This window comes from Balearica regulorum, chromosome 2 (assembly GCF_011004875.1).
Source record: "Balearica regulorum gibbericeps isolate bBalReg1 chromosome 2, bBalReg1.pri, whole genome shotgun sequence".
NCBI lineage: Eukaryota > Metazoa > Chordata > Aves > Gruiformes > Gruidae > Balearica > Balearica regulorum.
The window spans coordinates 40,948,033-40,974,122 of NC_046185.1; the positions used below are offsets into that span (position 1 = coordinate 40,948,033).

At 39.8% G+C, this 26,090-nt stretch overlaps 1 protein-coding gene across 1 annotated transcript in view; it reads left to right on the forward strand.

Annotated features, from left to right (window-relative positions):
* The window catches only part of CA8 (carbonic anhydrase 8), a 51,348-nt gene extending 34,527 nt beyond the window's left edge, over positions 1–16,821 (forward strand). The window contains exons 8-9 of the mRNA XM_075744031.1: positions 2,889–3,061; positions 14,548–16,821. Of these exons, the coding sequence (XP_075600146.1) occupies positions 2,889–3,023 (135 nt within the window). The 3' untranslated portion in view covers positions 3,024–3,061; positions 14,548–16,821. The remainder of the gene's footprint in view (positions 1–2,888; positions 3,062–14,547) is intronic.
* The last annotated feature ends 9,269 nt before the right edge of the window (positions 16,822–26,090 follow it).

Sequence of the window (26,090 nt, forward strand, 5' to 3'; positions counted from 1 at the left end):
AGAACAAGTACATTGTCTAAACCACTTGGAGTAGGGATTTTAAACAATGATGCAGCAAGGAGCTGTCATTCTGCAGTACTCATTGTCAGAGTTAACTGGTTTTGTATTGAATGGCGAGGTCTCTAGTGCTTTTGTCTACCTCATTCAAAATCAAGGCCTCCTAAAGGACAGAAATAGTAACTAGCATATGGAGCTGGAATCGTGCAAAATACACATAGTCTGTGAAATAAAGCACTGTGAGAGGTTCGTGGTATTCTGTTCACTGGAAAGTAGGTCTGTGTTCTTCCAAGGTATCATGGAGGCATGTGAAATTTTCAAGCAGAAGGACAATGCTTCTATTCCTCATATAGAAGAAATATTTGTAGAGAAAACATGCAAATTCTTTGTTTTGTGTGTTCTATTCTTCAGCAAATATTTAAGTGAAACAGAAGAAAGCAGTATTCAGGATCTGAATACAGCAAAGTGGTAAAAAACATTCTTGCAAAATTCTACAAAATATAAACTAAATGCTTCTACTCAGTAGAAATACGACTGTTAACATTGTGGATTTACCCCTTCACTGGTTAGAATTTGATCCTGAATTTTGGTGTGAACAGGCCTAGGTCATCCTTACTGTCTTCTGCGCATGAGAAAAAATTTTATAAATGGCTCTGCCTGTTGAAAGTGTGTGAATATCCAAGGGTGCTTAGCTGTGTGCTTCTAAAATATCTATTTCCTTGGCAGTCCCATGGGGTGTAATTCACAACATTGCCTTGTGGGGGGTTGGGAGGAGGTAGTAAGTGGTTCCATATGAGATGAAGCAGAATGAGTGGGGCACACATACTGCCTTATCACATGGAAATTTAATGGGGAAAGTAGTGTCAGCACAGTTAGTGTCCTTTTCTGACAGAACCACTTCCTCCTCGAAGTAGGGCTGCAATTCGGGACTTCTCTGAAGACTAAAGAGCAGGCACGAGGATCAGGTCAGACCTACTTTTCCTGATTGAAGAAAGTGAAAGCTGCTTTGTGAGGAGTAGCTCCCGGAGAAAGATTTCACTGTGAGGATTGGGCAGAGCATTTGTAGTTACAGTAGGAGACAGCTCACAAATGCCAGCTTTGCAGAGAGTCTGCTCTTCCCTTTCCTTCATCTGTGTTTGTTTGAAGTCTCTCATTCTGAAAAGATCAAACAAAAGCCACATTCTTGTAAAATGCTCCTTCCCAAACTACAATTATTTCAGACTTTCCGGAGTTAATTCAGATGGTGAAAGAGGGTACCTGTACAAAACCCATTCAGCAATTTACCAGCACTTGACTTCTGAAGACTTTTTCAGTTCCAAGTCTATAGTGGGTTTATTTTCAGTTTGCTTAAAATAAACATAAAAAAAAAAATCTTCCAAAATAGGGATCTGCCTCTAAAAGAACCTTCAAGGAGCTTTACAGTTCATTCTGCTTTTCATCTTTTGTGTCTAAGCTGTTGCCTTATATCTCAGCTGCAAGAAGCTGTGTGTTGATTTCTAAGCACACTGGTTTTTGAGGAAAATACAGCAGAGCAGAGATAGCATCTAAATCAAGTAAATAAATCTGTATCAGTTCTGCTATAGAGTGGAAAACAGCAATGAAGACAGTTGTCTTCCAGGTTGCAGTAAGAAAGTATTCTCTGGAGACAATATAAGAATAAAAATGCCATTACCTGCTGTTGAATGCCTCCTTTCTTTTAATTTGGAATCACACTTCCATTCTTACTGTAATCCTTCATAGAGTGTTCTTCATGGAGAAATTCACTGCATAATTTCTTAGATGATAAAATGGTTAAATACTTCAGGCCCCATTTTGCTTTCTATGTAGCTTCAGTTTCAAGTTACAGCTGAGCTGGATAGTGAGGCATCACAGGGTCAGTGCAAGTACAAATGCTCAGGGTAGGGGTGTCAGCCTTCAAGCAGGTTTGCTGTATCCTGCTAAGATAGCTTGTCAATATGCCAAAGCAAAAAACAAACACATTTTTTTTAGTAGTTGTAACTACTTATTTCAAATACCAGACTCTTAAAAACAGTACTGTTGAACAATAAGGTATAAAGTTGCTGAGATACGCATTGATTTTCTTAGTTTTTTGTCACACAGTGCTTGATGTGTACCAGGGATGGAGATGGAAGCTACTCACATTCTTCCCTATACCAGATTAGATTTAGAAAAATCTAAAAAGAGTCTATAAACCAGAAACATAGTTGGTTTGGACCATTTGAAATGTTTTATGTTGATTTTTGACTGTATTTGATTTTCTAAGTATACTTAGCACCTACATATACAGAACTTCTGAAGCGGTATTTTGTTTTTATTTTTTGTATTTATTTTTCCATATAAAATGTCAACAGGCTTCCTCTAAAGCTGAGAATCTGTTTGGAATTCTCCTAGTTTAGAAAATAATTTTTATTTAAATCAAGCAACAATTTCAGGCAATAACTAAATCACTGGCAGAAATTCAAAACAATTAATTGTCAACCAAGTTATTCCTGAAATGCACTTTGACCAAGTTATTCCTGAAATGCACTTCTTTGAAGAAGACCAGAATGATTACCCTTATGTCACAGCTGTGAGGTTGATTCATAGGGTGTAATCTACAGTGGCTAAGAAGGTTATAGATCCCAAAGGAAGTTATGAAAAAGCAATGGATAAGTTTGCTAAACCATGTGCATAAAAGTTCTTTTTCTATGTATGTTAAATGTTTTGACTGTACTGACAACTATTTTAAAATGTTATTAAAATGTATGTAATGATACATACCTTGGTATATGGAACCTGAACACTCCAAGTTTCAAAGCTACAGAATTGTCTGGGCAAGACTGATTTTGATCATTAGTCCCATAGCGAAGAATGTGTCTCAGCTTCTTCATGTCTGTTTTTCTGCCTTTCAGATAGAGGAATTTCGTAGACTGAGGACACATGTTAAAGGTGCTGAGCTTTTAGAGGGCTGTGATGGAATCCTAGGAGATAACTTCAGACCAACTCAGCCACTTAGCGATAGAGTCATCAGGGCTGCATTTCAGTAGCAGAAGAGGAAGAAGAACAAAAATACATCTTTATTTAGGTAAGTAAAAGCTTAGCAGAAAAATCAAAACATTTAAATAATTTTCATAGGGGACATTTAACTAAAGGAGAAAATGCACTAAGTTAATTTCAGCTAATGTTACGATGTATTGTCACCATACTGTTTTATTTTATCCTGTGGTATAATAGTTTGGTTACTATTGGTTCTATAGTGGTGGGAATAGTTTGGTTACTATTAGGTTCTTTAGTGGCTGGAATCTAATACACAATTTAGTGAATTGAAATATTTGTATTGACTTCAGCAGGCAGTGGATCATGCACAGTTAGATCACAGTTACTTCTTGTAGCTTTAAATTTCTCCTACTGCAGTGAGCAACAGCACAGTATGCCTAGGTTATGTGACAGATTCCCCCCCTTACGGAGGTTCACTGGTTGATTTCTTAGCATGTTTTTAGAAGACCAGTCATTGGTGAATCTTTCTAGTGTTATCTGTTAAAAACCAGGGCAGTAGTTCTGGAAGGAGGCCTTTAATTCTCAAAGGAGGCCTTTTTTTTTTTGGATCCCTTCTCCCTGCTTTACAGTGCTGTTCCTTCCCAACCAGAATGAATCTTGGGCAAAACCAGTGCAAATACAAGAAGAGACTAATTAACTTCTGTCATAGCTAATTTTTCATATTTCATTCATCAAAGTAGTTGCTGCTTCTTGTCCTCAGTGGTTTTCAGCCTTCATTGGCTCACAGAGCAAGAATTTAAGGATGATGTTGGATTCAGTGCATAAGGGCTAATAGACATGTGAACCTGCGTTATCCCCACTTCAGTTATTAAAACCTCCCATGTTGTGTTCCCTAGCCTCTATCAGTTACAAGACAAATTCCCTCAATGCCCAGCAGTTACTCCTAAACCTCATTATACTTAGTTAATCAATGTTTTACTATAGTGAAAAACCTGGTAATGAGATTCTTAGACAGTTAAAGAAAATTTACTATCAAGACAACTAGTTACCTTGAAAGTAGTGAGTCAAGACACTAACATTTGTGGTTGATTTTGTAATGAAGTGGCCCCACCTTGATACAAATAGTAAGGCAGCTAATCTGGAAAGTCTTCAAGAAAAGAATGCATCTCTTGTTAACTTGATTTCTTTAACATAGTAAATTTTTTCATCTACTATCCTACAGTAAACTTTATTTAAATAATAAAAACATTGAGTACTCTCCATTACCCTATTTTACTGGTAGAATTCATCATATAAAAGCATCAGTTTTTCTATCTGCACATTTCTTCAAAGCCAGATGCTCACAAGAGAACCAATTCATCCAGAGTTTCACCTGGAAGTTTATTGCTGAAAGGCTTTTGATGTACACTTTTGGGTAAGGATATTTATTTATACATTAAATTCTTGCCCTATCTAGGTCAATGATGGAATTCAGTTCATGTCAGGCTCTGTTGTGGACTTAGGCCTCTTCAGAGCATGCTCTGGGTCCAGCCTCCAACTTCAATATGAAGTTAACAAATGACCAGGCAGCAGATAACCCCTAAAAGAAATTAATAATTCAGTGCTTCCAAAAATGGATCCATTAAAACCGAGTGGGAAGATTATCCTTTCTCCTGCATGTGACAGAAATTATTAAATGGGCTAGGACAGTGGCCAACAATTTCATGGTCTTTCCATATAGCGTAAGCATTCAATATGCATCTAAACATTTTTGAAGTAAGGGTTTATTTGTATTTTGTAACTATATTTAATATCCACATCCCAGAAGTTAAGCAAAGAAAGCAAAACATTGGTCCTTTTAGTAATATTGTTTTCTTATTCCCGTATTTAATTTTGGGCACATCCCTAAGCCCAATTCTCAATTACATGGTTCTCTGCAGTCGCCAAATGTCGTCACTTTAATCTTGAAATAGATGTTTCAGATTCATCGTGGTTTCTGCATAAAAATTACTTGGGAAAATCATAGCAGTATTAAAGTACAATTTTTCTCAGAGAGTGAATAATGCCCTCAGGCCAGTGCAGGTAATTCAAATCTGTAACAGTGAAATTACTTGACACACTAAGTTTGAATTTTAAGCATGAAAGAGTTTCCTTTACAATGCTGGAATTGAAATATAAAAAATTCCCTTTTGGTTTCATGTTTGAAATTTTATTACATTTGTCAATACCTGTAAAGATTTGTTTTAAATAATAAGATTTATCTTGGCCACGCTTCACAAAATAATCTGCAGTTTTAATTCCCAAATGATGGAATTTTTAATGTAAAATGATAGTCCTCACTGTGGAGCTACGCTAATTATGGACTCTCAAGCACTGAGAAAGAACTGACACTCCTGGCATTGTGTAGCCCACAGAAGAAATGGCACTTGGCTCTGTACACCCAACTGAATTATTTATCAGAAATTCATTTGGCCAGGTGTTCTTTTTAGTTTTGGATGCATTGGTCCAAATAGCACTGAAGCAATCAAGGGTTCACAATACGTCCTTGGTATTGAGTTTGTCTCTGGGGAGCTGGAAATGAGATATATAAAGTGTAAAAAGAAATCATGTGCTTTGATCACCTTTCTTCTATGCAAAAAAGGGAGAAAGAGAAGAAAAGTACCCTGCCTGCTTTGTACTGATTTCCTCATAGAATTCTCTCCAGGAGAAAGGTGTTGAGGAACAGTAGTTCATCACAAAGACCTCAGACATCCTCAGAAAAAAACACTTTCCCTTATTCATAGAAGTGGATAATCATCCTTAAGCTTGGACTGCTGACATTGGCTGAATATTGCTGTGAAGACTCAGCAGGTGGGGAGGTAATAGTTTGCAGGGTGGCATCTATGTAGTGATCCAAGAGGGAGCATTTCTTCCTTTCAAAGAGATTACCTTTTCTTTTAAAGCTCCAGTATGTCTTGAATATTACAATTACAGACACACTGGTGGACATCTTTTCTGACATGATGCCCCTCTGCCAAGGCTGCTGGAACTCCTGCCAGTAGAGTTTTCAATATTTTCTTTTATTCCAAGCCAGTGTGGTACAGCCACTTGAAGAACCTTGAGGAACATTAGTTTTCCATGACCTCGTCACTCTGTCAGGGAAAGACGGAGACAAATCCTTCCATCGGTGTTGTATAGACAGGAGTAGAAAGAGGTTGCTTGAAAGGTCTAATTAGTTTTGACTGAATCACAATGCAGGCTTTATGCGTGCCATGCTCACAAATCTTCAGAACGTCTGCTCTTCAGCCTTGATTTAAACCTTGACAGAACTGAACTCTTTGTGGCTTGTGATCAAATGGCATATGTTGATCTTTGATGCAATTTGTGGTAGTTTGTCAAATTGAAGGCAGAGATGACACAAACATGATATATCATAGTGTGTAATCTCAGGTAAAGAGCTGATTTTTTTTTTTTTTCATTTTATGGTTCTTCTATTATGGAAAAGCCCAGATCTCAAAATACCCTCCTCCAGTACTAGAACGAAGTTTGGCTAGGCTCTGAAGGGAGCCTTCAGGAGAACAAAACTTTGTAGCTTCACTGCTCCCTTTAAACCAACGGGGTTTAGAGTAAGTTTGTTGCTATATAGTTGGCCTCTTTTGGCTCTGCTTTTCTGCTAAGAATGCATCTCTCTCCTATAGCCTGGCGTTAATGAGGCTTTGGACTCTGTTGTGTGGGTGTTTTCGAAATACATCCCTTATAGAACAGCCTTACATCCTTTCTGTCCTGCAGTTGCCAAAGTTTCACGTTTCTTCTTCTTTTTTCCCCCTTATTTCTAACCTCTTTAAATCATACCCAGTAGTGATATAACCGGTTGGATGTGAAGGAATTTGGAGAGAAAGCTCAGTACAGATTTGCTTTCAGACATGGAAGGTCAAAAAATTGAGTTCAGTTTTATACAGTGAAGTACAATAGAATCACAGAACAGTTGTGGTTGGAGGGTGCCTCTGGAGATCTACTAGTCCAATCCTCTGCTCAAAGCAGTGTTAACTACAGCAGGTTGTTCAGGGCCATGTCCAGCTGGGTTTTGAATATCATAAGGATGAAGACTCCACAACCTCTTTGAGCAACCTGTACCTGTTTGACTACACTTGCAGGAAAACAATTTTTTATTAATTTTACATGAAATTTCCTGTATTTCAATTTGTATCCATTGCCTCTCCTCCTTTCACTGGATATCACTGAAGAGTCTGGCACCATCTTGTATACTTGTTCTCATAAAGTATTTATACAAATTGTTAAGATCCCTCTTGAAACATCTCTTCTCGAGGCTAAACAGTCCCAGCACTCTCAGCCTATCCTGCTATGACAGGAACTTCAATTCCTTAATCATCTTCGTGGCTCGTTGCTGGACTCACTCCAGTATGTCCATATTTCTTTTGAACTGGGGAACCCAGAACTGGATCCAGTACTCCAGATGTTTCATCAGTGCTGAGTAGAAGTGAAGGATTATCTCCCTCCACCTGCTGGCAATGCACTTCCCAGTGCAGCCCATAAGGCTGTTGGCCTTCTTTGTTGCGTGGGTGCATGACTGGCTCATGTTCAACTTGTTGTTTACCAGGACTCCCAGATCCTTTTCTGAAAGAAAAGAGGGAAAGGATAACATTGTGACTTCCTCAGTGTTACTGCTAGTTTTTTTGATACGTCATACTTGACTCAGAACCCTTGCTATGGGCATAAGGCTATTTCTTTATAATCTCTGGTGATCTTGGAAAAAAGATTTGTAATTATTGTTATACAGCAAAGCTTAACAATGGGGACAACAAACGCTACCACTCCTAGAAATCAAATAAGAAGAACCTTAAATCTTCCATTTTATTAAAGGCTAGTTTTTTGGCAGTCCTGAATCACTATTTTTAAACACGTGAATTGTGAGTATTCCAGCAGGCTGTTTTATTTTGGGGCTTGCCACCTTGCCGAATGGATAAGTACTTTTTCAGGAGTGTATTCTGCACTGAAGACAGCATCATTTGTGGTTTCCAATGGATTTATTACCCTCTCTTTAATCCTTGTTGCTTTACATGTAACTGATTTGATAGACATGCCTTTTTCTATTACATCAGTGGAACAGCTTTATCTGTGAATGAACAAGATGTCTGATTTCAAAGACTTGAATATCAACTTGAATTCATAGTGATACTGAATTCAGCATGGCATGTCTATGTGTCTTCATCCCTTTATAAATCAGGGTGTATGAGTATGATTCCATGCATAAGACAATTAAATGGCATTGCTCCCATTTACTAAGAGGAGGTCAAATAAGTGCCGGGTACAGAAGTCATTGAAATCAATGAGGTTCTTTTAATAGAAGGCAGTAAGAGCTAGTTCTAAAAAATAACTTACTAAAATAGTATTGAAAGAATATTTTATTTTGAAAGTGATAAACTTTAATTTACTTTCCCCTGAGCATAATAATAAAGCATTTGATTTCTAATGTGTTGTCTCAAAAGTGCACATCCCAGACAATTTGTTTTGTATCCGTAAATAAAGAATTGTCCTCCAAGTGTGATCATAGCTTATACCTACCTCATCTATCTATCTACATTACTCCAGTTCTCCTGAACATTGTTTTTTTTTGGTGACTGGTTCAGAAACTCCTGAAAAAGCATCAATTTTTATATACACAAATGCATGTACACATTCACACATACACATACGTCTTTGGTAGACCTCAGACTGTAAGTAGCTGCAAGTTTATCCAATGTCCTATAAATCATGATAGCAGAAATTAATTTGGATTAAAGCCCATTCTTAATATAATTACCATTTTCCTAGTTGTGCTTTCAAGATCAGAGAAAAAAAATAAATGACATCATTAAAATACCGAGGTCGTGCTAGGCCTGAGGAACTGGAAGGAGTAATTTAGGGTGGGAGGAACAGAGACTGTACGCTGATACTGCAGAGACTTTCTGCAAGATATTGAGAGGTCTGAGCAGACAAGCAGAAATTGGCACAGAACTAGTTTGACGATAAGGAGAGAGGGCAATGTTGTGACTGTATCTGGTGTGTTTAGTGAGTGGATAGTGCAAATGGCTTGCTTTGAAGCTGCTGAGCTGCTCTTGTGTCAGCAAAACTATGCTGTTGTTTCCACAGGGAGTTGAACAGGGGATCAGTGTTGCCAGTGGCAGTGAGCTAGTACTAAACAGGTAGTGGTGCACTCCCCTCTTTGTGGCATTGCACATTGTATGGTAACTAGATTATAGAATATGGAGGGACATTCAAATACAGAGTGAGCTGCGGAGCTGTGCCTTGCCTTTGAGAAATGGAGGTAAGAGTGGTACAATGCTATGATCTGTATTTCTGTCCCTAAGCAGATCTCAGTGAACATTGCATTTGAATGGAGGTTTACATTGCCAATCAATATGTGTCTTTACTCTCAGTTTACGAGTAGCCTTTGTAGTTCCTGAAGTTCACTAACAAGTTGCTCTGCGGAAGTTCCAGCACTTGGGGATTTTATGCTTTCCTGTTGTGTAGATCCAGAGCTGCAGTGAGCTCTCAGCAGCCATGCATCATTAGGTTACTATGGCCATTCTTCTCTTTTTCCTGGGTTAAAAAAAACCAAAACAACACAAAGATTATCAGCACTAGTTCTTTAGAAATACAAGCACAATTTCCTAGATTTGATGAAATATGAGTATTTATGCTACTTCTCAGCAACTGATTTTTCATCGGTCTTTGTTTGTCTCCATGAATTTAGGTTTTGTGCTTAAAAGGTGGTTGGTTTAATTGTTAAGTTTCAGTCTTTGAAAGAAACTCATCTTCATGTTATCAACAAAACTGACTGTTGTTCTCCTGTTTTTAAGAAGTTTATGCATAGTGCCCAACACTATGCTGGCACTTCAGAGTGCTTGAGAATGTGCTTACATTTGAGTGCGTGACAAAAGGACAGAGGGACAGGCAGCTTTGGCTTGTGAGCCGCAAGCCATAATCGGAGACCTACTGGAAACATACCAAAACTTTTGGAGCATTCAGGGGACTAAGAGCTTCAGGAATGGCTGAAAGCAACTTTTCAGGTTGCTTCCCACTACTTTGTTGTAATAGCTGGGAATGGGGTATGCACTGAGATTGTAAGTGAACCGTGTAATGTCAGCCTAACTCGTTTTCCCACTGCTGGGGGTTCAAATTAGTCAGTAGAAAAATTCTGGTTTTGCTTGTGTGACATACCTCTGACACGGGAGTCACAATTTAGAGATTTGGTAGCCACAGGCAGCCCAAGAGTCACAGACTGGTCACTGCTGTAGTACGAATTTATGCCGTGTCCAGGCCAGAGCATCAGTATAGGGAGTGATCAAGCCCCAAATGAGGAAGAAAACCATTCTGAGTTGTAGCTGTTTCCAGAATGAGTACCATAGTGGAATTGTCCTTGTTCAAGTGTTTACTGAGCTCTTCTTAGCAATACACGAATCTTGGTGGAGGAATGGAAAATAGTTGAAGTCTCTTAGCACATAAGAAGCAAAGAAGAAACAAAATACTGTGCTTCCTTTTCAAAGCTAAAAAAATAAGGTAGCCTAGGACTCAGACCCCTGCTTATGCTTCAGATAAGATCCTTCATGCTGACAAGGGCTCCTAAATTTCTTGACCTGTGACTCTCTATCAGCATCATACATTCTTCGCTATCTACAATGCACTCTGTTATCATCAGCTTTTTTATGAAAAGCATTTTGAGAGTATAATTTCTGTCTGTTTACCATAAACCATGTATGGTTTGTACACTGCTACTTGGGAAGTGACAATGTAGCCCAGAGTGCCTGTCATAAAACCCACCCTCAGAGCATGTTTATTGGCAATTTCAACACAAAAGCTGGAGTCTGAACACACACTAAAACTCTGCCATGGTATTTTCACTTATGGGGAAAATGCTGAAAATTAGTGGTGAGGCAAAATGGTAGGAAGCTTACATCATCTTGAAAAAACTACACCTATTTTTTAAAAACTCCACATTAGTACGTATGAACTGTAGTAATGTAACAGCTCTCAAATGTCAAAGATATTAGGACATACAAGTACATGTGTCTGACCACAGACAGAGAAGAAAGCCTGCAATACTCATTCCTCCTTCAGCAGTGTTATACATGTTAGGCAGTGGGAGTGCACTGTGTTTTACCTAGATGAAATCACACAGGGAGTTTTAAGCAGGACATTATTACTCCATTGAAACTGAAGATCCAGGTAGTCACAGGTCCTTACTCTTATTGGAATTTGTAACTCTAATTATTTCATAGGGATGAAAACAATGCAGTGAAAGTATGCAAACAAACTCTTGCTAAGCAGACAGCAATGTTTTGAAAATAAATAGTGAGCAAACCTGATCAAGTTATTTGTGTTACTGAAAATGTTTTTGCAACTGATAATTGTCACTCAAGAGAATACCAGCAGTGACTGTTAACAACGTTTTATGACTAACACCACAGTTTATGACAGAGCAGTGCTACAAAGCAAAACTTACTGTAATTTTTAAAAGATTTTTGTGCATCTCTAGAGCTCAAGAGAGCAAAGGTACACTTTAGTTAGCTAGATGTTGTTAAATGCAGAGTGTTTCAGGGAAGATAAGGATTCATAAGGTCGTCAGTCCTCTTCTCTGAGACACTCTGAATCCGTGCCTGACCATACTTTCAGGTGCTGTTTTCAGGAAGGTTTAGAATAATGGTAATATGTATTCAGTGTTAAAGTCGTTTTGCCACCCATATCCTTTGATTGCTTATAAACTCTTAAACTTTTTGGTTTAACCTAGTGTTAAGGAGGAGAAGGCGAGATGCTTCTATAAGGAAAAAAAATCAAGAGACATTGTGTGAGACAGTAATGGTAAGGAATATGGTAAGACAAAGGAGGTGGAAAAGCTCTCCAGAAAGCAGATTGACTGCTTTTAAGTAGCAGAAGAAAGTTTTTGATCTTGTGTGGTGATCTTGACCTAAGGCTTCTGCAGTGGGGCATCTTATTTCCCCCCATCAGATGGAAAGGCGTATTATTGTGGCCATCCTATTTCATTTCTTCATAGTCCATTTATTTACACTTTCTCAGCACTTTTGGAAGACTTTGAAAAATAATCCTTTTCACTGAAGTTTTCTTATATCTTCTGTTTTAAATATGTTCTATCTATTACTATGGGAACATTGGGACCTTTGGTTCTTAAAAATATACCAGCTTGGCCCTATCTTTGCTCCCGCTGCTGCTCCTTGTTTCTGAGATAGATAAAGTTACAGTCTTGCACTTATCCCAGTTTTGTACAGGAAAATTCATTCTCTGTGAGGAATCTAAGTACATAAAATTAATATATGAAAGAATTAGAAAGAAATATTCTTCAAAACATAATGATTTTTTTACATTCTGAGGATGATTTCTGAATTTTGATTGGCCTTGTTAGTATTTATTCTTTTTTTTTTAAACCACGGATGTTGTGATAATAGCTCTTAGATTTCCCAGGTATTTACCCTTTATGGCACTGATCCTGAAAGCTTTTCTTTGGGGATGGTTGTCTGATCTGTAGAAGACTCCACCAGCAGCAGTGGGGCTCTATTTAATATATGTAGGACTCAGCCCAAGCAAAGGAAATTTCAAAGACAGAAATATACTCTATAAACAAACAAGGTGTCTATGCAATTTTCTGATTATAATACACATGCCTGTTCCTATAATTGTAGCTCAAATATTACATTTCCAAAAACTTTTCAGAAGAGTAAGAGAAGCAAGTATCTTCATATCTGCATAAACCTTTAGCCCAAATAGTGTGTTACTTGACCACATATATTATGGAACAGTGCTATTAATTTAGCCTGGTAGAAAAATTACTCTTAAACAAGAATAAAGGGTAAGTGTGAATAACACTACTACCAATATATACAATCAGTCTTTTGTCAAACAATACATTAAGTATTTCTGTTACAAACACAACTGAAATCTTCAGACTAGCTCGTAATTAGGCTCCTTTCCAAAAGTAATCCATTAATGCAATAGCTGCCCAAATCCCAGTTCAACTTAATTTCACTGACTTTGATTTTTGGACCAAAAGCATTAAGCTTGAACTAGTGAAAAATGTACAAAATGTGCATTCAATTAAGGAGTAATTAGATACTCAATCACCCTTACATCACACTAGGGATTATCCAAGAAAGAAGAGAGATGCTACTCACTGCAGTGTATAAAACAGTTTTGTTAATTAGTTCAGCACTAATTGAGATTGAGAAAGTGTCACTGTGTCACAGCATAGTTTGCCTACACAGAACCTTAAGAACACAAAGTTTTTTCTTTCTTTTGAGCTTACTGGCTCAGATTTTTCAGTCTAATTCCCTGATCCAGTATCTTCTGTCTGTGCAAGAGGAACCTTTCTGTTCACTTCAAGGAGGGGATTGATCCCTCCACCCTTGTATCAGTAGCCCACTGAAAAACATGCCAAGAGTTTTTCCAGAGACAGAGAATGACTTGTTATTACATTTATTTTTTTTGTTACACCTTTATACCAACCCTTGGGAGGAACTGGGAATCCTCTATGCTATTACATAAAGTGTAACTGTGACTAAAACCAGCCACCCTGAGAAGGGCTTACAGCCTCCCTTAGGAGGCAGCTGGTAGAAAGTTCTTCAAGTGCCCATCAAACGGTCATGCTGCCAGACACCATGACTTTTGGGGATGTTGGGTGATAACCAGGGAGCACATGGAAATCATGGCATGGATTGTCTCATGGGTAGACACTGACTTCTTAGCAGCACTTCCAGTGACAGACAGCCGCTATGCTCTCTTCTTCTTTAAGAAAAAGAGCAGGAACTCCCTGGAGATGTGTTGACCCTGCAAGCAATTATAGTCCCAGGTGACCATTTGCACCCAAGCACTCACGGATTTTTTGTGTATATGTACTGAGCTATAGTTGGCACTGAAGTAACCTCAGGAAAAAATGAGATTATTAGTACAACAGAATGAAATGATTCAGCACTCTCATACCTACCACTTCAGAACTGAGAAGCACTTGGGCAACCTGAGCAGCTGATTTCCTAAGGTTATGCTGCAACACATAAATATGTGTTTGCATGAAACCAAGTGTTGATTTATCTCTGCTGCTAATGAATATTACTGCTATTAGAAGGGACAAACTGGGTGATTGCTTTCTATCTCCTGAGCCCACCTGACTCCCATGAGAGCTGTGTACTCGGCACTTCTTCACTTGGTAGGGCCCCTAAAATGGTAAACAGTAAAACTTTCTTTGTGACTACTATATTTTCATTTCTAGTTTACCACCATGCTCTTCACATTAGAATTAATTACCTGATTGATTCAGAAAGCCAATTGTAAAGCTTTGTTTCAAGTTAAAAATTTTACCACTGCATTTAACTTTGTGTTTTTATTGCTGTTTCCTCTATTGCTAGTAAATCTTCCAGCACTGGCTTTACCCTAAAAGAGAAGAATCAGGACCATTATGTCACTGAAGTATATACCCTGAAACTGCCCCCCCACCTGCTGTCATGAAATCCCTGCTTTTAGTTTTCCCTGTCTCCCTGGCTGGACATAAACAGTCTTTCAGACCCACTGCAGAGGAATTTCAGTAACATAATTGTTCCATTCTCTTTTCAGAGAGGGGGAAGACAATGCTCTCACAGTGCCCTCGGATGAGAAATGGAAATTTTTGAGGCTGCTGCTTTAGTTGAACTACAAAGCCTGTATTGTTTGTCTTCATCTAATTCAGCCTTGATAGACAGCTGTGACAGTTTGTCTGTCCACACGGTCCAGTGAAATTCTGGGAATGGGGCTGTACATTAAAAGAAGAAAACACGTTAAATCTTCCAATTCACACTGTTAACTATTTTTAAATGGTAGTTATCATTGCTTGTATAGTTTCTTTGCCATAGCATTCAATAGTGGTCTATGATCCAAATAGTACTTATTTTAAGCTTGGTATGAATGTTAATATGTAGAAATACTCATTATTGTTTGGAATGTTAGATTTAATTTTATTCTGTATCATCTCTTGTGCTGTCAGTAACCATCTTTTCTGTAGAGGGGAGGTGCATTCTATAAAGCTAATAAAAACTTCATTTGTTCACAGATAGTATTATACAAATTTGGAATTAATTTTTGGGCAGAAAGGAACACTTCTCTGCCAAACCTATGCACTTAACATGGTTTATCTGAATAAAGCTGAATGACATTTGCATTACTAGGAACCTTACTGAAATAAAGGACAATTCTGAAATAAGGCAAATAATTAACCAGTATAATAATAAACAGAGTCATCTGGATTATTTCTACTTAGTGAGTGATGGAACTTTGCAAAGAAATGTTCAATTCAAGTAGAAAATGATCGGACTTTGTTCTCCTGTGAATTATGACAGTTCCGTATGTTCTGTACATTGCTGAGGATGGTGGTCTGGGGAGCTGCTCTGCGTGTCCTGAGCTCACTGCACAGCATGGGCATTGCCACGCTACGCCACACATGACACATCGGACAGAACAGAGAAGGGAACGGTAATCTAAGCCAGGTAGTCAAGCTCATAGCTTCTGATTCCTGCAAAACACCAAGATCTGAAGGACAGAGTCAATAATGTGGTGGGCAAGAGCTTTGCTCAGCATAGCCATCAGTGAGGTCCGCTTTACTAGCACGAGGAGCACAGGTTTATGCAGAGACCTATGTGAGTGGAAGAAAGCGGGAGGCACAGATGGCAAGCTCCAGGCAGGGGCACAATGGAGATGGAAACCGAGGGTTCACAAAGGGGAGGTTGGTGAGTCATCAATCACAAAGTCATCACCAGGCAATGGTAAATGCGGTGTCAGAAGGCATGCTTAATTCACTTCTTCAAGGGCTTTGGGGAGAGCTTCTGCAGAATAATGAGTTATGAATTCTCTGAGTCATTTATGTGTATATTAGGGACAGCAGAAACAATAGAACAAACCCACACAACACATGTGAGCTGGGGGGTGGGGAGGGGATACCGCTGACTACTTCGTGTGTTCATCACTGTGTGTACTGCAGAAACGTGCTTCCTTTGGAGAGACACACAGCTGCCCTTGACAGCATGCATTGCAATAAATGCGTAGAAAATGTACATCAAGCAGCCCACCATGAAGACATCTGTTTAGTTTGGGCTTAGCAGAATAGCAATTGGTAAATTTCTCCTTGGGCCTACAGAAACTTGTTAAACTTAGCATTATGTTTAAGGAAGTCCCTCTCCACCTTCTGCCCAAATTTAATGAAGTATAACTCCATTATCTAATCAAGGGGTTCAAGATTTCAGTGCTGAGCAAACTCACGCATTCCATCTGCAATGTCCCCAGCACTTCTGTGATGTCCATGTAGCAGCTTCACTGGCTGTTGCCCCTCTACCTACAGCAATGACTCCCCAGGCAACTGCAGCTGGAGCCCAACCCAGCACGCTGGTCACCAGAGCCTGGCCTCCACTGGTCCACATCTTGCCATGGGGCAGGGAGAAGTCTTTGCGTAAACTCTGCTGCAATGGCCTGTGATGGCTAGGCTGGACTGTCCGCCGTTTTTGACACGAATCTGATAATTTGTCTTAGTTGTCAGGTTTGGTAGTAAAATCTTGAAGAAAAAACCCAAACCAAAGCCCTGTGAGGTGGAACTCAACTGGTTCCTGCCAGTTGAAGACCTATTCCTATTTCCTTACACCAAGCAATGAAGGAACCCGCCAAAAACAGAGTGAACCATGTTCTGAACCTGGCAATTCCCAGGTTATATGCACAGCTCATTCGGAAGATCTTTTCACTTTGCACACAACATACTATTAACTACTGAGTATTAGAGGAACTGTACTATTAATATAGCAAATATTGACATTATGATGAAATCTAAACTAGATTTATTCTCTAAATAAACGTGTTCCTTATCTTGGAGCTGGCTGATATTATTCTGGCTGTGAAATACAGATACATTACAAAGCAAATGATGTAATGTCTCCACCAAAAAACTGAAGTCTGTTATTTCCCTTTCCTGTGCTCCCTTCCTGTGTTTGCTGTTCTTTCCTGCATTGCCTTGTGCAGGGAACTTCAAGTTGTATAAATACTACTACTGAGGAATTGAGGTTAGTAAATTTGTCTCAACATTTGTCAGACTATTTCTAGGCTTGGCTTTGAAAGAGAAAAAGACCCCACTAGTAAAAATACTTACAACTGTATTTTGTCTTTAGAACCAGATCTAAATATAACAACAAATTCATTCACAAAACACACCCATTCCAATTACAGATCGGTCAACCCACATTCGTGGTGTGTGGCAAAGTTAAATTAGTCTTTCTGGTTTCGGTAGGAATCCGCAGGGAGGAATTTGCAGGAAGGGCTCACTGAGTATTACTTCAGTTACACTGCACCCACGAGAGGTTTTGAGTGTGGTGAGGCTCTGCTACTCTCCAATTAGAGTTCCACATGCCTGCCTTTGCATTAACATTTTTAAGAAATCATAAAAGCTGATAAAGGTGTTCTGAGGGTAGCATAAGGTCCTAAATTAATAATTTCCTCTTCAAGCCTACAGCTGCTAAAATTTTTCTCAATCAGATTGCTATCTGCACTGGAAGTATTTTTAAAGGTAAGTATTAATGTGTGTGATGCTCCACATAATTTTAAAGATTTATTAGAAGTGTGAATTACAAGTTTCCAAGAGGTGTTGAGCAGTTAGGCAAAAGCTGGCTCTGCAGCCCTCTGATAAACTTTAGGAAGGGATTTGGAATGAGAAAAAATCCAGCTCTTGGGAGAAGGCAAGTGAGTTGGGACAGGACGTCTGCTGGCGATGACCTTCGCTCTGCAGGTGACGTGTTCTTTGGGTTCCTCTGTAGTTTTCTGGAGCTCCCAGGAAAACTTAGAGCCTTGTAGCTCTTAGCTTGACTTCAGACTATGGTGTGATGTGCTTTGCACCCTGGGCTGTGATCCTTGGTTGCTGTCTGTTCAGATCAGAGGAACCTCTTAGAGAGCTCCATGCCTCCCTACAGCTGCCTTCTGCCCTGGCTCCCACGTTTCCTTTGCATGAAAATCAAGGCGTAAGTGGAGCAGTAATGAATACTAGGTCTGTTCCCAAAATACACCTGTGAGGTGACCAGGCATAAATTGCTGTCAGTTAAAGGATAGGCTTGATCCCAGACATTACAGTGGAAGGCATGGTATTGTAGCTGTGCATAGAAACAGGGCACTGAGTCTAAGAAGAAGTAAAGGTGATGACTGGCCAGCATCCCTACCGGTCTCCTAAAGGCTGATTCATTGGTGTTCCTGAATCCCAGAGGGTAATTGAAAGCTAGTGTTGCTGAAGAATTAAAAGTGCTTAACAACAGGGTGACAAAAATAAAGAATAATTTCACTGAGAAATTTCAGCTGAATATTGCTGAGACTGCAGAAGCAACGAGGAGGGGGAGATCCATACACAGGCAGCTTCACAAGAAGTCACACACATCAGTGTTCTCCGGAACCTGCCAGGGTGCAGCAGCCATATGCTCAGACTCACCTTCATTGAGTTTGACTGGTAGGCACAGCACCGGCGCAGTAATGGCCTTGTGCAAATTAATCCTTCCATGGCTGTGACATCAACTCTAGTGAGAATAAAGAGAAGCTTCATTCCCTGTAGAAATGGGGGAACCCCATGGTGAATGATGGCTGCAGAGGAAAGCGGAAAAATGTGTCTTAGGGTTGAGGACTCTGGAAAGAGGACAAATTTTGACCTGCCTTTTCCTCCTTGGCTTGGTTTCACACTGGCATCATCAGCCATGGAGTCAAACTTTGAGATGTGTTCTTGCTTTATACATCAGTGCTGCCTGCTGAAATGTCAGGCAGCTGGAGAACCATCCACCACATTTCCTGAGGCAGACCACGCAGGATGTGTTTGGAAGTGTTTATGTGCACATTTATTTATGAAATGTAACTGCCATTGTAAGCCCACATGTATGTGTATATTCATATCTTTAGAATGCTATACATAGAAAAGCTATTTTTAAACCAAGGACAATTTTAAATTAATTTTAGAACTTCTAATAAAAGCTAAGAAATTCCAGTATGAAGACTATGTGCCTCACATCAGTTCACCAGCACTGTGCATATACTATTGGTATTTGTATGATTGGGTATTTTTCCCTTTGCTTAGTGAACAAGTGTTAAAGTCCTGTTCCCTTCTCTTTTCCCCCATTATTCATTATTCAGTTCCAGGTCCTTTATACTGAATGCTGTTTGAGACTTGCTCGGAAGACATAATCATTCATTTTCTCATGGGGCTTTCTCTCTTACAGTATTCGTTTGAAAACTTCAGATGTATTAATGAACTTATCTTTACACTCTGCAAATGCCTTCTCCCCTGTATCACCTGAGGGGTATTTCTCTCTGATTATAGACTGACTATCCGTATGATGCCAGGAATAAGAGAAAGACTCAGCAGTCAGCCATTTTAGAGAGACACTCTTCATATTGCCCTGCAACACATGTGGTCCTTGTCCAGGACAATTGGTTATGACCTTGTCTGCAAAGTTAAAAACCCAGCATTGACTCAATAGTCAAGTCACCTCTTCAATCTTCTCCCTGATAAAATTGCTGAGATGATGACTTCTATCGCAAGGTTTGTTTTTCATTGCTGGGTCATTTTTTGTGACCCTTCTGTCCAGTATCTTCACATCCTCACCAGTGTTCTTATCATGCTGTGTACAGAGGCAGTGGCAGCTCTTCATTTCTGCTTGGTCTTTCCCAAAGCCTGACCCCGTGTTGATCCAAAGAGGCCCTTCTCCTCCCCAGATATCGGGCAAACAACTGAAGATAGGGCCTAAGAATATTAGATAAACTTGAAAATAACTTGCTCTATAAAGTACACAATGAGCTATTTAAGCCTTGAATAACAAAGAAAAAAGAAAGCGTAAAGATACCATGAACCAAAAGCAGCATAAAGAAACTTCCTTAATCATGGATGTGATTGGAAATATTCCTTCTCTATTTCTATCTCAACTCAGTTGTGTTGGAAGTGGTCTATTCTGGGCTGGGTAAAACCAGCTGACCAACCCACAGCCAGCTCCCAAATCAGCAATTAGAAACAGTGTCTATCAAGCCTTGTCTGTAGTCTGCTGTTCTCCTGGCCCCTCTCCCACCAGTGCCAGGGATTTGGCTGCTCGTCCTTGGGCAGCACACAGCAGTCCTTATCCCAAACCCTGACTATTCACTACATTCCCTGTGTTGGGTTATCCCCTCCACCCCGGAACACAATGAAGAAATAAGGTCATAACACAAACTCCATTCTTTTAAAAAGTGAAGGCTGGAGCTTGAAGCGCAATGAGCAACTCTTGCACTTATTATTTAAGGTGATGTTCATGTCTGAGATGGAGACAAAAACATCTTGTTCTTACATAGACATAAACTCCTTGCCTCCCTTGGGCTTTAATACAAATATACACTACAAACAGTGCTTCCTGAAGTGTCTCCCATGTAAACATCTGACAGTGGTGAGTATGAAGCAGATGAAAGCTATGGTAAGTCAGTGAAACACATACAACTGCATATGATACACTATGTCAGCAGTATTTAAATAGCAGGTATAAAGCAATTCTGGAAAATGTGTGTTTAACCTCATGTTGTGAAGATACCAGATATTTTTGATGCACGATGGGTCAGTTGGAAGTGAATTTCATTATGTTGAATCATAATTAGAAAAAAAGCATTGTCTCTAGTTAGATAATTGTATGTGTGGCTGAGCAAGAACAGAAAAATGCAAACCAAAGGTAGTGGAAAGATTTATTCATGGCTTAGAAACATGTAGTAATTCACATAGATAAGGAGATGTTTAGTCAAGAGACAAATCAAAAACAAACACAAAAAACCCTGAGAGCTGTGTGCTCTTGGCAGGGAAGCCAGTAATGATTATCAAGTGCATGAGTCTCAGTGTGAAATTACAGGCTGTGATTTAGCAGATGTGCTAAATGCTGCAGCATTTTGAACCTTCCTGATTTCTTGGCATTTTATTTTGACCACCCCAGTTCCACACAATTTAAAATGAAATCCTAGAAACAGACGAGGCCAGAGCATTTCAAAATACCCGTGACTAGGGCCATAATGAATGAAAAATGGGCTTGCAGAGCCAAAGAATCTGTTTTCAACAGGACCCAATGTATCTGGCCTTCAGATGATGACATGACCGTGCAAAATTTTTTCAGGTGTCCTGTAAAGATGTTTAATTGCACTATATTATCCAGCCACTAGATGTCTGCATACTATAGAGCTTCAGGCAGGGTTTGTTCCCCAGCATAAAAGGCAAACAAAGAAAATTCCTATCTGTGTATGTCTCTCTCTGCGTCATAATTTGGCATCTGTTTTTTCTGACCTATGCCCCTTGTTCAAGGAGGGATCTGTGGGCAAAGAGATAGTCTGCAAGAAAAATTACATGTATGAAAATTGAGGCTGGTTTCTACTAAAAATGGAAAGAAAACGGTAGATTAAGCCATTTGCTGAAATCACATCTACTTAGATAAAATTCACAAATAAACACCAGAAATCAAATCCAAATTGCCACTATCTAAGTTGGCATGAATTCCAATTAAGCACTTCATGTGGCACCTCGAAGCAAGAGCAACCCGCAACAGAGACAGCGGCAAGTCAGGCTGCAGTAGCGATGTCCCCAGGAGTGAGGGTGGCTACAAAGTCAGCCCTGTGGCCCCAGCGGGTGCTCAGCACACCCAGGGCTCCTACCATCACCGCAGCTGCATCGGAGACCTCCATGGTTGTTGGGGCTGGCAGCAGCAAAGCCACCGGTGGCTTTGAGGAGCACTGTAAGTCCCAGTGCTGGATTGCCTCCAACTCTTCAAGGTGTTCCACTGTTTTTTTGCTGCTGCTTACTTGCAAAATGGAGCTCATCTGATTTTAATGCAATCAGTGCTGCTAGGAAATGCAAAGCTGAGAGCTGTGAGCACTGTGAGCCCAGGTATAGTCCCCAGCTGCGTCCTTCATAATAATAAAGGTAAGGTAATGATTTATTACGTTAAAGCAGTGAACAGATCTTTCCTGAACAATAGGACAGCCCAGCCTAAGTGTGTGCTGCATGGGCAGATGTTTACATACCTGTTTGGCATAAATACTTTTCTCACAGGATTTCCCCAAGGCACAATGATGGGCAGCCCTTCCTAGGTGCTCACTGTGCTGAAATGCTAAGAATAGGATGGGGAAAAAACATCCTCTGCTTTCAGGGCCTTTGCAACTGCCTGAAAGCAAGTATTGTTTGAGTTTAGACACTCAACTTCAGAGGTTCCTGTTACCTGTGTTCACAGTCTGGGAATGAGTGAAGTTTGTGAAGTTTAGTGAAAATTACTGTTTTACACAAGGCAGTAGCAGTGCCTCAAACGAGCACCTGTACAGAGGGAGATTAATCGTGTCCCTTAACCCTTAAATTTGAACTCTGTTTCCTCCCTCCAAGGCCTCTTGACACCTCTATCATGTTGCTTTTGTTTGCTTGCTTCAAGATATAATCTCCTCTTGCTTCTCCCGATCTGATGCCTTCCCTTGCTGGTGTGTGTTCTTTCCCAATGCATTTAGCAGTGTGGCTACAGAGCGCAGCTGCTTTGTGTGTGCTACTTGATATTATAGTATTTACCCTTTCCCAAAAGGATTTGAGTGGTGTATTTTGTTCAGGCTTTCCCTGCTTCTTTACATGTCTTGGTTAGTTAATCAAGTAACAGTTCTTAAATCCAGTTTCTCATTAACAAAATTGAATCTAATATTAAGGATTCATTCTCATTTTAGAGTTGATTATCATAATTGTGGTTAGTGTTCCATCACAATTAACTTTGTTTTTAATCACTAGAAGGCTAACAAGCTCATTTCCCATGCTTTTCATTTGGTAAATGCAGAGAAGGAAGATACGATTGGTGTCTTGCACTTATGAGCTGCAGAAACTTTCTTTCACTGTCCATAACAGTGAGTGTCAAATTCGTGAAGCTGAGGGACAGAGCGACGAGGACATTTTTCCGTTTTTAAGAAGTGGAGATGCAACCAGTAGGTTCACATTGCTACTTCTTTTGGAATTAGAGCAGAATACCATGTCCAATTATGTGAGTGCTAAACTGTGTTGTTCATTGCATTTCTGCACAGTAACACTTTTTTTTTTTTTAATTCGCCCAAATCCTGAAATTATTTTGGGTTGATGATTTGTCTTGAGAGAAGAGCCTACAGAGTGTATAATCTTGGGGTCTCAAAAGTCAGGAGCCAGTGAAGCCCTTGGAAGATGGGTCTTTGTTTTACCTGCAAGAAAAGAAAGTGCCCTTTTTGACATTTCTAGTATTTTTCTGAACCAGAATGAAATTTTAATTTATGTCAGTATACCCTAAATTATCGAGATTTCAAATTTCAACCAGTTTCAGTCACACTCTATAGGACCTCTGTTATATCAGCTAAATTTCTCTTTTCATTTAGCCTCCAGCTCCTTCCTAGACTAACCTGCATTCTATCTTTGTTTTGTTAAACTATTGTTTTTATTTCTCGAATTGAGAGAAAGGAAAAAAAAAAAATAAAAAGAATGCTCTTTGACAAAGTATCTGGCAGTTGTCCTGTAAATGAAGAGCCTGATAATGTGTGGTTACATTACAGTGGCTAAACAGGAGAGACTTTGTGATCTAGAATATACACCTCCTCTTGCTAATTAGACAGTTGGAAAAGAACAATTTAGTATTACTTTGGTAAACTTTTTTATATAGAAAGGCATCTATATAAACGATGAGATTGCTTTGACAGCTGTTTAATAATGCTGCTTTCCCACAAATTTCTAAGAAGGAAGAACCTAAATATCTTCAATTTTGGCAAGCTCATTAGGTAATGAGACCAGGCGATGAGATACCCCTGTTCCCCTCACTTTCCTTATGCCTGTCCCTTTCCCTAGCAGCCAGAAGAAGGAGAGGAAAAAAAAAAAATCAAAACATGGTCTCCCTCCCACCAACGAATTCCAGCTAACACTTTAGCTGTGATGGACATCTACATGCAGGAGTAGAGCTCTTGTCACCCAAAACAAAGCAGTTGCACCCCTAAGAAGAGCACATTTAGCTAAAGGAAGGAAAGGAGCTAGAAATTTGTCAAGTCTAAATCTGCTCTCAAGAGTTTTTCAATTAATAATTTAATGAGATCACATGGTATTCTTTATCTCTTTAGTCTCTTACATTGTCTTTCATTAGATGTTAATGAGGTTTTCTTCATCTCCTCCAAATAGTGTCCTCCCATTTTATTGGTGCATTTTTCCTGTTTGTTTCCAGCTGTACAGCCTTACGTTCAGAGCTGTAGTAAAAATGTACTGACGTCCATATGGGCAATCCAGACTGCTTCACCAGTGAACTGCAATTACTTACGATCAACCAACATTAAAGCAGAAAGGTTCACTCTGTTTGGCCTGGTCGTCATAAAATAGACCCAGTAGTTCCTTCATCAAGTTGAGAAGATTGCGTTGACCTTCTGCCTGGTCTTGAATTACCTTGAATCCATATTCTCAATGCTTTATATTTGGTACTATGTGTAACCATATTTGCATTACATGCAGTTTTGTGCATGGTTTTCACATCTTTTTTTTCACGTGCTTTTTTTTAAGTCAGATCTCATTCTTTTTTGCTTATCAGTTTTCCTACAGCTTTTATACTTTTTACTTTCTTCCTAGATTTTTTTTTCTGTCACATACCATTTCTGTCAACACGGTGCATGCAGGCTGTGCTTCCACAGCGTAAGATCTGTGTGCTCCCGGATCATCCCGTGGTACAAATCTGATCTGAATGAGGCATGGGTATATTTCTGATGAATTAGCCAGAGTACAGGGTATGGATATATGCCAGGCTTTATCCTGACTATGGGTAAACAGATGATGTGTATTCAGCATAAAATTAGAGTGGGCAGGATGAGCTAAAAACTGATCTGTCAAGACAGATTGAAGTTGTACTAAGAATTCAAAATATTTGGAACAAATTTGAACTGACAGACTGAAGTTGTTTTAGTGTTTTGTGTCATATGGCCACAGGGTTTTTGGTCTTGTAATAAGCATCTTAAAACAGGTTTACCATCTTGTTTAACTACAGCCTCAATAGCACCAATGTCAGTGAAGTAATAAACTTTCTGATATTAAGACCAGAAAGAATACTTCAGGTAATTCCAGCTGATCCCCAAATGACCCAGAAAGTAGAATTTCCTTCATTAATCCACATCATTGTGTTCAATAACCTCCCATCATTCTTTAATATCAAGGTCCCATGATAGAAAATACAGAAGCATCCAGTAATACAATGTTGTTTGGCCAATACAGTCAACATAACATTTAGGCAGCACATGTCTGGGATTTGTACCTTGAGTCACTCTTTCACTCTGAACTTTGGCACACCACTTTTAGCTTAGAAACAGACATCCTCAACCTGAGTCTTGGCACTCCCTGAGCACCCTCTTTCAGAGGATATTTAGCCCAGCACACTGATCCATACTGTGCTGTAGGGAGAGACTGGTGAGACACACCTGCTCTAGGACATTGCTCTCAGCTGCCTTACAGTTGCTACTTGCAACTCACCCCTGGAGCATCGTATGAGAGGGCTCTGCTGCTCTTTCCCATCTGGGAAACTGCTTTCTAGGAGACAGCTGTCTGAGCTCTCACCTATGGACTGAAGAGGAGAAGTTGCTCATTTAGACCTTGCCAGGAGACAGTACTGCCTGTTTCCTTCTGCCAGCAGAGATGGGGCAGAGAGCGAGTGTGCTGCTTGGCTTGGCTCTGCAGCCCTCTGGTCCCCTGATGCTGGCAGCCGAATAGCCACCAACAGAATAGAAAGAGGAGCTTAGGCAAGCATTGGTCTTATCAAGGAAAGGCAGGCATCAGCAGCTGCCTGCACTCAACCCATCTGTGAGAGTGCTCCTCTGCCATTGCTGTGCTACACCCTGAGAGATGTGGCTGCCAGCATCAGTTGGGCTGGGAGATGGGGGCTGCCAGTGCTGCCTCCCGTATCTGGCCGATGTCTGTAGCTTAAGGTAAGGAACCAGCCATGGATAGGAGACAGCTGTGGCTGATAGTTGCCACACTGGGTAACTCCATTGCCTGCTGCTTGTCAGCTGAGATCTGCATTTGGCCGTTGGAGGCAGACCACTCTTGCAAAGGGTTAGCAGGCTTGGCACACCCAGGGCTCATGCCTCAGCCAGACACAAGATGGAGA